This window comes from Gracilinanus agilis, chromosome 6 (genome assembly GCF_016433145.1).
Source record: "Gracilinanus agilis isolate LMUSP501 chromosome 6, AgileGrace, whole genome shotgun sequence".
Taxonomy (NCBI): domain Eukaryota; kingdom Metazoa; phylum Chordata; class Mammalia; order Didelphimorphia; family Didelphidae; genus Gracilinanus; species Gracilinanus agilis.
In genome coordinates this window covers 31,648,858-31,661,939 of record NC_058135.1, presented here as the reverse complement: position 1 = coordinate 31,661,939, position 13,082 = coordinate 31,648,858, and the positions used below count along the sequence as shown (strand labels likewise).

Below are 13,082 nucleotides of genomic sequence, written 5' to 3'. Positions count from 1 at the left end.
AAAGCAGTAAAAGAACAGTATTTTCCCTTGGAAAACTCCATGGTGGTCAGAAAGGTCTACTTTAGGGTGTGGTGTGGTGTGGAAAACCCAAGGGAACAGAAGCAACTAGGCAGAGCTTAAATTGGGACACTGCAGGCTCAGGAGCACTAACATCCATATCAGTCTGTCCTACAACATCAGAGCTTAATCTAAAGATGCAACACTGTGTAACTCAAAGATACAGTGGGACCTGACCTGAGGAAATAGAGTTTAGCACAGGAAATAGAGGGTGCTCTGGAAGAGATTAAGCACGACTAACCTATCCACCCAAAAATATAACAGGAGGCTTGCATAAAGTCCCAAATTTGAAACTAAAGCTGGAGAGATGAATAAATCAAAGATGATTCCAATTAATATAAAAAGTTATTGGAGATCTAATAAGACCCCTAAGACAGAGTAATTTTATAATAAGTACAAATATAAACTTAAAGTAAGGGAAATGGATTTTCCACAATATGTGAATTTATAGAAGTAATGAAGCATTAATTGTTTTAAGATGAGACAAAACTCTAGATTTTTAAAATAATATAAGGGGAATAAATAGCTATATCCTGATCCTGATTGTAGCTCCATAGTATTTGAATTGTTTCTTTCTGGCTGTTTGGAGTATTTTCTCTTAGTTTGGGGGCTTTTGAATTTAGTTGTTATATTCTTGGAAGTTGTCATTTGAGGATTTCTTTTTGTAGATGATTTGTGAATTCTTTCAATTTCAATTTTATTTTCTTGTTTGAAGATATCTGGGCAGTTTTCTTTGATAATTTTTTTATGATGTTTACACTTTTATTTATTTATTTTTTATCATGGCTTTCAGGTAGCCCAATAATTCTCAAATTGTCTCCCTGGATCTATTTTCTTTTCTGATTCAATTAACCCTTGAAATGTTGATAGTTTAAATACTTGCCTCAGGGTTGGGTGTAAGCTTTTGGTCTTACTCTGAGCTTGGTCAGATCAAGTACTACTCAAATTCTATCCTCAGACTTAGATGTAAGTTTTTTTTTTTTTTATCTCAGTGTATGCTTGATATAATTGGGTATACTGTTGATTTCCTTGTCCCAGAGCTCCACTATAAACCCTCTGCAGAAAGATCGAGACCCACTTCCAGTCTACCAAACACCCCAAACTGGGATCTATATCCTCACACCAAGTCCAGACTGGGACACCTGGCTTTGCTCTGAACCCATGTAGACTTCTGGACAGATTGCCCTGGGCTGGGATTCTGGACTTCTCCACAGGTTTAGAATTTCAAGGGAAATGGGTTTATTAGGCCTTTATTTGCCCAGGCAGGGTCTCAGGGTCTGGATGTTGGCTTGGCTTAGGTTCTGAACCTGGGACAGCAGATATGGGGTGGGGTTATGGGGCTTACTCTTGACTTGCTCTTCACTCCTTGCTAAAGTCTCCTACTGATTGTGCTCCCCTCTCACCCTATGTCAGTTCTCTGCCTACCTTTTGGGTTTCTCTTTTCTTTAAAGTTGTTTCACTCTATGTTCTTGTTGGTTCTTTCTCTCCTATATTCATTTTATGGTGCTATTTTAATATTGGTTTGAGAGGATTCTCCTGGAGACTCTGAGCTACTTTGCTTTTCTCCAACATCTTGGTTCTTCCCCCAGAACTCAACCCCAAAAATAATTCTTAAGGATCTAATGGTACATGATTTTCAAAAACAACGATGTTGACAATGTTTTCCCTATACAAGCTTAACCTCTAAAAATAAATCTGTCAATCACTGAGAGTTTTGCTAATAAATATTACTAAATTTACTAATTTTATCTTAATACATGAGCTATAATTCACAACAACAACAAATATATGATTTTTCATCATTTCCATGTTTTAGAATGTCATCTTCCTCATAGGAGGAATTTTCTAGTTTGGAAAATTAATATTACATGGAATATAATAGAAATTAATTTCCATGAAAAATATTGGGAAAATATTTTTCCAATGGAAAAGAAATACTTAAGGTACCACTTTAATCTTGTAAAATAGAAATCTTTATAAAATATCATATGTATATATTCTGCCATTTTATAAAGAGCATTTAAATGTGTTTAAAACTTCTTTATGAATAAATTATAACATGACTAAGAAAATACTAGGTAAATAAGTTAGTTTTATAATATTGAGGAGCATAGGACTGATTTTCAATAAATATAAATAAATTTACATATATATCATAAATTTATATAGTATAAAATTACCATGTATCTACTTCTTATGATTCTTCCTTATCCATGAATAATCAAACACTCACTTATCTTTCTGGTCACTACATATAAGTCTATCCAGATCTTTCTTAAATCATTTGGATCCTATTTTCCTTTTCTCATTTCTGGCATTATACTTATATGCCAGACCTTATTCAGTTATTTCACAATTGATGGATACATCCCTTTAGTTTCCAGCTTTTGATCACTACAAAATGAGCAGGTATAAATAGTTTGGTATGTAAAAGGCATTTTCCTTTTACTTCTATTCTATTTTATCTATTCCTATATCCAAATGATAGCCCTTTAACTTGGCTGTCATTTGGATATAGACCTACTTCATAAGGGATTTATTTAGACATATATAGAATCGGTTGAGTGGATCTATGTCTACCAGCTATATCTCTGCTGGTCTTATACCTATTTAACTAATTTTAAATGTACCTGCTTTATAACAATTATATAGTATTTATGTTATTTGAATAGCTGTTGTATAATAATGACAACAGAAATACCATATTGTGTACATGCTTATTTATGGCTTTCAGAATCTTTTGTATGTGTTGTTTCACTTGTTTTCTGAAAAGATGAAGTAGATGCTATATTAATAATTGATATGCTGAAATGAATCAGTAAATGAAACCCCAATAAATCATGCAGAGAGTTTAAATATTCATCTGCCTAACATGAGGTAAGAGCAAAGGAACAGCCTAAAAGAGTGGAACAATAGGAATATTTTTACATAATATTACTTTTTTTGATGTCTGTTGATGTAGTGTGTTTTTTTAAATGTGCTTAATCTTGCATTGCATTTTTAAGTGGTAAATTTAAAAGATAACTTGAAAGACTTGCTTTTGAAAGTTCCAGTTCATCAAATTTTGACAAATAGCCTTGTAACAGTCAAAAATAAATACAATATTCAGCTTTCTACATTTGCAAGAAGCATATAATTTCCCCAAAGTATTCTAATGTATTTTACGATTGAATGACATTAGAGTTTCCAATTTTTTGTATTATTGAATTCTTAGCTTTTTCTATTTCATGTCAAAGAAAAGAAAGAAAAGACAAATGAGTCCCAAGGATTGTAGAGATAAGCTTTATATTTACTTCTAGTAGAGTTAGGTGGGAGCTCTAGAACTGAACAAAAGTCTGAGATAAAGAAAAAAATGTACCCTAAGCTATGGGAAATGGGCTGCTGTTTGGAATTAATGTGTGGAATAAACATGTTCTTGATGTTCAATAAAAGTTACTTTTTTATAATTTAATCTTATTTAGATGTAATATGCAACTGCCTACTATTTAAAGAAACTATGTAATAATTCCTTTCTAATGTTAATAATGTAGTATCACTCTCTCAAACCCTTTCTCCCATTGGCAAGTTGGGTCCTCATAGGATTCTAGCAGTAGCACTGAGGAATTGAGAAGAAATCTATTATTATCACTCATAAGCCCCCATCTAGTTTTTTCCTCATTGATTACCATCTTGCTAGACTTGATTCGCTTTTAGAAATGGATATTTACTAAAGTAGTTAAATACAAATAGTTGGTACAAAAATATTACTCCAAAACTCTGTCACACTGTCTCCTTGCACACACAAGAGCTCTGAGGAGAGTAGACACTAGTTAAGTGAATAAGATAGACAGTTAGCAGCAACTAATTTTTAGAAGTCTTTTTCTTCCTTTATAGGCACCTCATGAAGTTCCCTTTAGTTGGGTGTAACTCTCTTTTGGGTAATTCTTGCAGAGTCCTGAAACTACTTTTCTGTGGTTCTCAGATCCTAATGCAAATAATACCATTGGCCACTAGGTGGACATCAAATAGATTACTGGCCCCAGAACTGGGAAAAACTAAGTTTGAATTCTGTCTCAAATTAGTTGTGTCTCAGGTCAAATCCTTTAACTGCTGTCTGTCTCAATTTCTTCCTCTGACAAATGGGGGTAATAATAACATCTACTTCCCAGGGTTGTTGTGAGGATCAAATGAGATAATATTACAGAGTCTGCAAATCTCAACGTGATATATGAATGAAAGGTTTATTATTCACTTAACAATGTGATATTTTTTGTATTGTGTCTTCTATTTTCATTCAGTTTTTTTTACCTAGATTATATTTTTGTTAATTGATTGATTAATTCAAGAGAGGTATCTAGGAATTGTTCACTTCTAGCTTATATCTTTGATTCTTAAATTTAGTCTGAATTTTAAATTCTGATACTTTACATGGTGTAAAAAATAATAAGCAATGAATTAATTATTGATTATAAACTGATTAGATACCCTGTTTGCTGTGCTTACAAAGTATCTTCAGTTTATATAAGTGAAGTGAAGCTCATAAGTGAACTTCTCTTCAGGGCCAGGTGCAAGGATGCTAAAGAGACTCTTGTTTTACAAAAATAAACTATTTGTTGAGAATATGAGGATAAAAAAGGATTTCTAACTCTAAGGGACTCTAACTCCACCCAAATAAAACTCCCTGGTTCCACTTCTCCTGTTTCCACAGGCTACCCTGATCCTTCCTGATCTGACTAACCCAAGTTCTTCAATAACTATTGAATAACAATAACAATACTAACCCTTTTCTTCAATAAAACTCACACTATTATTCTTATACAAAGTATATAATTTTTAACTTTGTCTCCAAGTTATAAAAATAAATAAGGTCAGCTGGCTGAGCCTCAACAAGAACCAAGTTAGGACTCTGAGCCTTAGAAGACTCAGAGTCCAGACCAAAGACCAGGTCTTTCTTTGGTCTTCTCAGAGATAAAACAACTTATGAAACAGCAGTAGACAGTCACTAGTGTTTCCCCAAGTTGGAAAAGGAAATCACTTAGCTCCTTCAGGCTTTTCCCTCCTTTCCTTCTACCTCAGTCAGTGAGGAGAAAGAAAGAAAAGAAGATGTCGCCTGCTCCTAGCATTCCAAGAGAGTAACTGCCCCTCTCAGAGACTAATTGCCACACCCTGAGAGAGTAATTGTCACAGAAAAACAGTTATACCTCCCACACACACTGTTAACATTTGAAACTGAAACTTAAATCTGTTTCAAACTTCAATGCTTTCTCAAGCCAACTTCTCGACTTCTCATCTCTAAACTAATATAATAAGACTTAATTTCTAATATCCTTGTAATGGTAAAGTTACATATATATAAATAATTATAGAGGTAGTTATAGAGCATCTTGTTAAATACTTTAATTGGGATCAAGATGTGTGGAAAGCCTCTTCCTATCCTAAATTATCTTTTATATATCCATATTTTATCTTAATTTTTCTTTTTAAATTTGAGGTTCATCTTCAATATTTCATTCCTGGGCTATTGCAGTAGCTGTCATCCTGTAGTAACTTGCAACCAAAGCCTGGAGGACTTAACTCTATCATGCCCAGAACCACCCAGGTCCAACTTTATTTAATGTTGATTGTCTCAGTAGCACACCTGAATCTCTTCACTTTCTAGGCCTAGAATTATAATCAAATAAACTCTATCATCATTCCTTGAAAGGCATGTCAGTCTACTCCCATGTGACTCCATTCACTAATCCTATATACCTCCCTGGCTTACTGCTCCCTGTGTATATTATCTCTTCTTACAAGAATATAAGCTACATAAGGAATGGTTTTGGACTTTATATTTGTACTTAGCATAGTGTTTGGCACTTAGCAAGTAATCATTACATGCTTTTATATTCATTCGTTCTTAATGACTTTTCTTATACTTAAGGTTGCTTGCAAAATGTAGATACTCTGCTTACTTGTCTATCCCCATTGTCCCAGAGGTATAATAAAGAAAGAAATATTTATTTTCCCGATTATATTCACTGCTATAATTTGGCACATTTGTCTATGCATCAACTGTTTTCTCCTTTCCTCCTTTTCCCTTTGCTTCTCTTTTGTCTAAATTTTGGTTCTATAGTTGAGATCAACATGTTTGCGTACTGCTGTCAAAAGTTGTTGGCGTTCTGTGGGGCATCCTGTGAGATGATCCAAGATAATCAGCATTCATTTATTAAGTACCTGCAACATGATAGTTTCTACTAAGCCTAAGAGATGTACAAGAGAATTCCTTCCCTCAAGGAGTTTATATTCTATGGGGGAAAACACAGGTACACAAATATATATATATATATATATATATATATATATATATATATATATTAGAAGTCCAAATGACCATTAATGTTCCAACATTGGTACCAAATTGCCTTTCCCTCGTCTCAAACTTCTGTCCTTCCTCACAGTTGTGTTTCTTTCACCTGAAATGCCCCTGATTGGTAAGAGGGACTTCATCTAGTAATTCTTGAATCTGCCTTCTAATTGTGCTGTTTCTCTATCTCTTATTATTCAAGGTTCAGCATGAATAAGGAATTGGACTCCAATTTTTCTGAACCTAGTCCTCAGACCTGGAGTGTCAGTGACACCAAAGAAGAGCCCTATGTGGACGTTAATATAACCTATGTAGATTACTACCTCCACCAACCTCAGGTGGCAGCTGTCTTCATCATCTCCTACTTTTTAATCTTTGTCCTATGTATAGTGGGGAATACAGTGGTCTGTTGCATTGTGGCATGGAACAAACACATGCACACAGTCACTAACTTCTTCATTTTGAACCTGGCCATCAGCGATTTACTGATAGGGATATTTTGTATGCCCACAACTCTCTTGGATAATATCATAGTAGGTATGTTGATTCCTGTGTAATGCAAAATGGAAGAAAATATTGAAAGATCTAATCTTTTGTACTTTCCTCCTAAAATCAAGATGTAAAGTAGCAGGGAACAGGCAATACCAACTTATTTTTTACAGGTTTTCCTTTTTTCTGTCTAGAAAATATATTTTACCCCAGATTTAAGATTGTAAAAATATTGGGATCCAACATTTTTCAACTAGAAGGCTCTAGAATTTTTATTTATGTCATCTAAATAACATTAATATAAAAATAAGATACTTTAAGGTTTACAAAGCGCTTTATGTATATCTTGTTTGATCCTTACAGTAATCCCCTGAATTAGGTACCATATTACTAGTCAGTTTTAAGTTCTTACTATATGACAGGTACTATACTAAGCTTTGAGGATACAAATATATGAAAAAGACAGACAGTTCCTGCTTTCAAGGAAGTTACACAAAAAAGGAAATTAAAAATTGGGGATGAAGGGGTGTGTGTGTGTGTGTGTGTGTGTGTGTGTGTGTGTGTGTGTGTGTTGGAAACCCAATCCAAGGAGTGTAGACTGTTGGGAAATGAAGATTTGGCTGGTCTGGAAACCTTCTTTTTAAATGGAGATTCTGGGAGGAAGTCTGTTCCATTCTCTAGCCTTCATGAATGAAAGAATTTCAGAGTTAGAATGGGCCTCAGTGTTCATCTAGCCTTTGAGACCTATAAGGAGGGGACAACTCAGTTCTTTCTGAGGCAACCCATTCCCCTTTTAGATAATTCAAATTGTTGAGTCATTCCCAAATCTATTTCTTTGCGACTTCCACTTAGTGATACCAATTTGGTTCTCTGAAGCCAAATAGAGTTGTCTCATCTCTCTCCCACATGACAAGGAAGCCTCCAAATGCTTGGTGGTAGCCATCATATCAGCCCTGAATCTTCTCTTTTCCAGGCTTACATTTCTAGGTCCTTTTATGAATCCTCTAATGGCATGAGCTCAAAGATCCTTTGACATACTATTGTCCTATTCCAATAATTTTTTCCTGTCATATCCATGTCTGTGAGCTCATTATATTAGTGCTTATCAAGTCAAATTATTCAAAGAGATATTAACTCAATATGGTATGTATCATGCTAAATGATGAACACTGGTGTTTTCTTGGTTTTTCATTTAAGAAACCAAGAAATTGGTTTCTTACTTTCTTAACTTGAAGGCTTTTGTGTTAAGTGAAGGATTATTATTTTATGAAAATGATTCTGAGGATTATTGCTAGAAAGCAAAGTGAGGAAAAAAATTTTTATGAGGTTCAACTTCTTTTTTGTTGGGAAACCAAGTATTTTCCCAAGTTCAGAGTTTTATCAAGTGGATAGATGATGGTTCTACAGTGGAATAATCATTGTATACAGGGTTCCATATAAGATAGAGTGCTGAGGATGTAGCCAGGAAGAATTCTGTTTGTGACTAGGCCAGTGATGGGCAAACTTCTTAAAGAGGGGGCCAAAGGAAAGGAAATGCTCAACTGTCAGTCTGTTTCTTAGGCAACTCTTTTGAAGTTTTATTGTATTGTATCCTACTCATTGTCTTCGTCAGATTAGGAATAATGTCCTGCGGCCAGATAGAAGATTTCAGGGGGCCTCATCTGGCCTGCAGTCTGTAGTTTTCCCATCACTGCTCTAGGCTATTTGTCCATGTATAGAAATAATAACAGTGTTCATGGGGTATCAAAACCCCTGGCTGTCAGAGTAAGAGTCAGCTTTTGCTATACTTAATGCTCTCTCTTTGGATCTTTACCATCACAGAAAGTATCTTCTCTAATGTTACTCTCATCCTCTTTGTCAGGATGGCCCTTTGGAAGCACAGTTTGCAAGATCAGTGGAATGGTCCAGGGCATATCAGTGGCCTCTTCGGTCTTCACTTTGGTAGCCATAGCAGGGGATAGGTAAGCTCTTGTCAGAATCTGAAACCATGGCAAATGCTCTTTCTACATTCATTTATCTGTCAAAGAAAACTATGCACAATGACAAATGGCACCCATTTTCACCCTTATGTTTTCTTATCATTATTTTAACGTTCCTTATGCCTCTTCCCACCTCAGAGTAAGGCACAGGCCTCCAAAAGATCCAGTAGTGAAAAAAAACTATGATACTGTCTGATTTTATTAAGGTCACTCAAAGATAGAAGATATCAAATACTTTGATAACCATAGGGGTTTTCATTCAAGAGTAAAAATAGTTCAGTTATGTAGAAATTAATTATATCTGACTTCCGGTTAAGATGGCGGCAGAGTAAGGAGCAGCTGCTCGATCTCTCCTGACCGAACCACACAGGACCCCTCAAGGGGAAATAAAAACGAGTCCAGAGGAACGAAGGAACCCCACAACAGGGCGCAGGATTGAAGGTACGCAGAATCGGGGCATTTCCACACTTTAAAGGGGTGAAACAGATCTCACTAAAAGAAGCCCCTCCCCCACCCCCCCACACCACACAAGCGGGTAAACAGGACTGGGGCAACCAGATAATCACTGGCAGCCCCTGAGCCCGTACCTGTGCGCTGCAAGACGAGGGACCCCAGGTGGCTGGGACTTTCCCTGAGCTCCCGGTGAAGGCACCGCCTCTGGTCGGGACAAAGGCCCCTAAAACGCAGCCTTTCCCAAGCACTGAAGGCATCGCCTCAGGTGCGAATAAAGATTTCCAGCCCACGGACTTTCACTACCTTCTGCGGGGGTGAAAGCAGGGCCCTAAGAGCATCAGCGCAGGCAAAGGCAGTGCCCTAGGCTTGAATAACGATCTCCAGCCCAGGCTTGGACCTCCAGTGAGGACCCGGTACAGATCTGAGCTCGGCTGTGGGAGCAGCCCCAAAGACTGCTGAAGGAACCTCGGGCAGAGGGGCAGACCGGGAACTACCAGGAGGCCTGACCCCGAGGACAAGGAGACCGGAGCCCCCCCCCCCAAGCTTGCAAGGCCCAGGCAGACCCGGAGTGCAAAGACAAAGCGGAAAAGGGGCGGGGCTAACAATGGCCAGCAATAAGGAAATCCAGAAGAAAAAGACCATCAAGAGAAACTCTGGAACACTGGACAACTTCTACACAGAGAAAATCCAGACAACAGAGGAGGGAAAACAAAAATCCAAACCTCCCCAAAAAAATGAAAGCTGGTCACAAGTTATGGAAGAGTTTAAAAATGAAATGCTAAGGAAGATGGAAGAAATCTGGCAAGAAAATAATAGTTTAAAAGGCAGAATTTCGCAATTGGAAAGTGAGACAAGACAACTGAAGACCAAAAATGACCAGATTGAAAAGGAAAACCAGTCCTTAAAGGCTAGAATCGAACATTTAGAAACCAATGATCTCTCAAGACAACAAGAACAAATAAAACAAAGTCAAAAGACTGATAAAATAGAAGGAAACATGAAATATCTCAATGAGAGAGTGACAGACCAAGAAAACCGGTCTAGAAGAGATAACTTGAGAATCATTGGTATTCCAGAAAAGGCAGAAATTAATAAAAACATGGACTCCATACTCAAAGAAATTATTCAGCAAAATTGCCCTGAAGTTCTACAACAAGAGGGCAATATAGACATTGAAAGGATCCATAGAACACCCTCTAAACTGGACCCAGAAAAGTCAACACCCAGAAATATAATAGCGAAATTGAAGAGCTTTCGAGTCAAAGAAAAAATCTTACAAGAAGCCAGAAAGAGACAATTCAAATATCAAGGAGCACCAATAAGGATCACACAGGATCTGGCAGCCTCAACACTAAAAGAACGCAAGGCTTGGAATACAATATTCAGAAAGGCAAGAGAGCTGGGCCTTCAGCCACGAATCAACTACCCAGCGAAACTAACCATATACTTTCAGGGGAAAGTATGGGCATTCAACAAAATTGAAGAATTCCAAGTTTTTGCACAAAAGAGACCGGGACTAATTGGAAAGTTTGACACTCAACCACAGATATCAAGAGAAAGATGAAAAGGTAAATAAGAAACAGAGGGAAAAGAAAGAAAACTCATAGTCTTTTAAGCTTGACTCTTTAAGGGCATAAATAAGATTTAATTATCTGTATTACTAGGTGGAGAAATGCTATGTATAATTCTCTGTAGTGAACTCTATACACTATTATAATATTCACTATTATAGCAACCAGAAGAATAATTCATAGGGAGAGGACAGGATACTAAATGGTCTAAGATGACACGGGGGGTGGGAAAGAGGGGAGGAATAGTGGGGGACACCAAGAAAAATCCGAGTAAATAAGAAAAATAAGATATTCTATTACACACAAAGAGGGCATGGGAAGGGGAGGGGATAAATACTACCATAAGAAGGAGAGGAAGAGAGCATTAAGAGGTAATAATCAAACCTTACTCTCAGTATAATCAACCCGGAGAAGGAAGAGTAGCTTTATTATCCATCTGGATAAAAAACTCCATCTAACCCTACTGAGAAAGTCAGAAGGGATAAACCAAAGGGAGCAGGGGAGTGGGGAGGCCAAAAAGGGAGGGAAGAAGAAGGGGGAGGGAATTCATTCGGTCTTTAAAAAAACAAAAAGAAGGGAACAACAAGGGAGGGGACAGAAAGGGAAGTCAATCAAGGGAGGGGATAAGGGATACTGGCTGAAAGCAAACCACTGGTGTAAAAGAAAATAGTGCAATAAGAAGGAGTGGGTCTAGGGGAGAATACAAAAAATGTCAGTGAATACACAACTAACAATTATAACTCTGAATGTGAACGGGATGAACTCACTCATAAAACGGAAGCAAATAGCAGAGTGGTTCAGAAACCAAAATCCTACCATAGGTTGTCTACAAGAAACACATATGAGGCGGGTAGACACACACAAGTTCAAGGTTAAGGGTATGAGCAAAATCTTTTGGGCATCAAATGAGAAAAAGAAGGCAGGAGTGGCTATCATGATCTCTGACAAAGCCAAAGTAAAAATAGATATGATTAAAAAAGACAGGGAAGGTCATTACATCCTGATTAAAGGCAGTATAAACAATGAGGAAATAACACTGCTCAATATATATATGCACCAAGTGGTATAGCATCCAAATTCATAAAGGAGAAATTGGCAGAGCTCAAGAAGGAAATAGATAGTAAAACCATAATAGTGGGAGATCTAAATATTCCTCTTTCAGATCTAGATAAATCAAACCAAAAAATAAATAAGAAAGAGGTAAGAGAGATGGATGAAGTCCTAGAAAAATTAGATCTAATTGATATGTGGAGAAAAATAAATAGGGACAAAAAGGAATACACCTTCTTTTCAGCTGCACATGGTACATTTACAAAGATTGACCATGTAATAAGGCATAGAATCATGGCAAACAAATGCAAAAGAGCAGATATAATAAATGTAACCTTCTCAGATCATAATGCGATAAAAATAATAATCAGTAAGGGCACCCGGACAGGCAAGTCAAAAACCAATTGGAAATTAAACAATATGATTCTTCAAAACCAAATTGTCAAAGAAGAAATCATAGAAACAATCAACAATTTCATTGAAGAGAATGACAATGATGAGACATCCTACCAAACTCTGTGGGATGCAGCCAAGGCAGTATTCAGGGGGAAATTTATATCCTTGAGTGCATATATTAACAAATTAAGGAGGGCAGAGATTAACGAATTGGGCATGCAACTCAAAAAATTAGAAAGCGAGCAAATAAAAAACCCCCAGATGAAAACTAAATTAGAAATACTAAAAATTAAGGGAGAAATTAATAAAATCGAAAGTAAAAGAACTATTGAATTAATAAATAAGACTAGAAGCTGGTATTTTGAAAAAACAGATAAAATAGACAAAGTACTAGTCAATCTAATAAGAAAAAGGAAAGAAGAAAACCAAATTGACAGTATAAGAGATGAAAAGGGAGACCTCACCTCTAATGAAGGGGAAATTAAGGCAATCATTAAGAACTATTTTGCCCAATTATATGGCAACAAATATAACAATTTAGGAGATATGGATGAATATTTACAAAAATATAAACTGCCTAGATTAACAGCAGAAGAAATAGAATACCTAAATAATCCCATATCAGAAAAAGAAATTGAACAAGCCATCAAAGAACTCCCTAAGAAAAAATCGCCAGGGCCTGATGGATTCACAAGTGAATTCTATCAGACATTCAAAGAGCAACTAATCCCAATACTATACAAATTATTTGATATGATAAGC

At 36.4% G+C, this 13,082-nt stretch overlaps 1 protein-coding gene across 1 annotated transcript in view; it reads left to right on the top strand.

The window, feature by feature from the left end:
- The first annotated feature begins 6,591 nt into the window (after positions 1-6,591).
- The window catches only part of NPFFR2 (neuropeptide FF receptor 2), a 15,483-nt gene continuing 8,992 nt past the window's right edge, over positions 6,592-13,082 (top strand). The window contains exons 1-2 of the mRNA XM_044681599.1: positions 6,592-6,919; positions 8,733-8,832. Of these exons, the coding sequence (XP_044537534.1) occupies positions 6,592-6,919; positions 8,733-8,832 (428 nt within the window). The remainder of the gene's footprint in view (positions 6,920-8,732; positions 8,833-13,082) is intronic.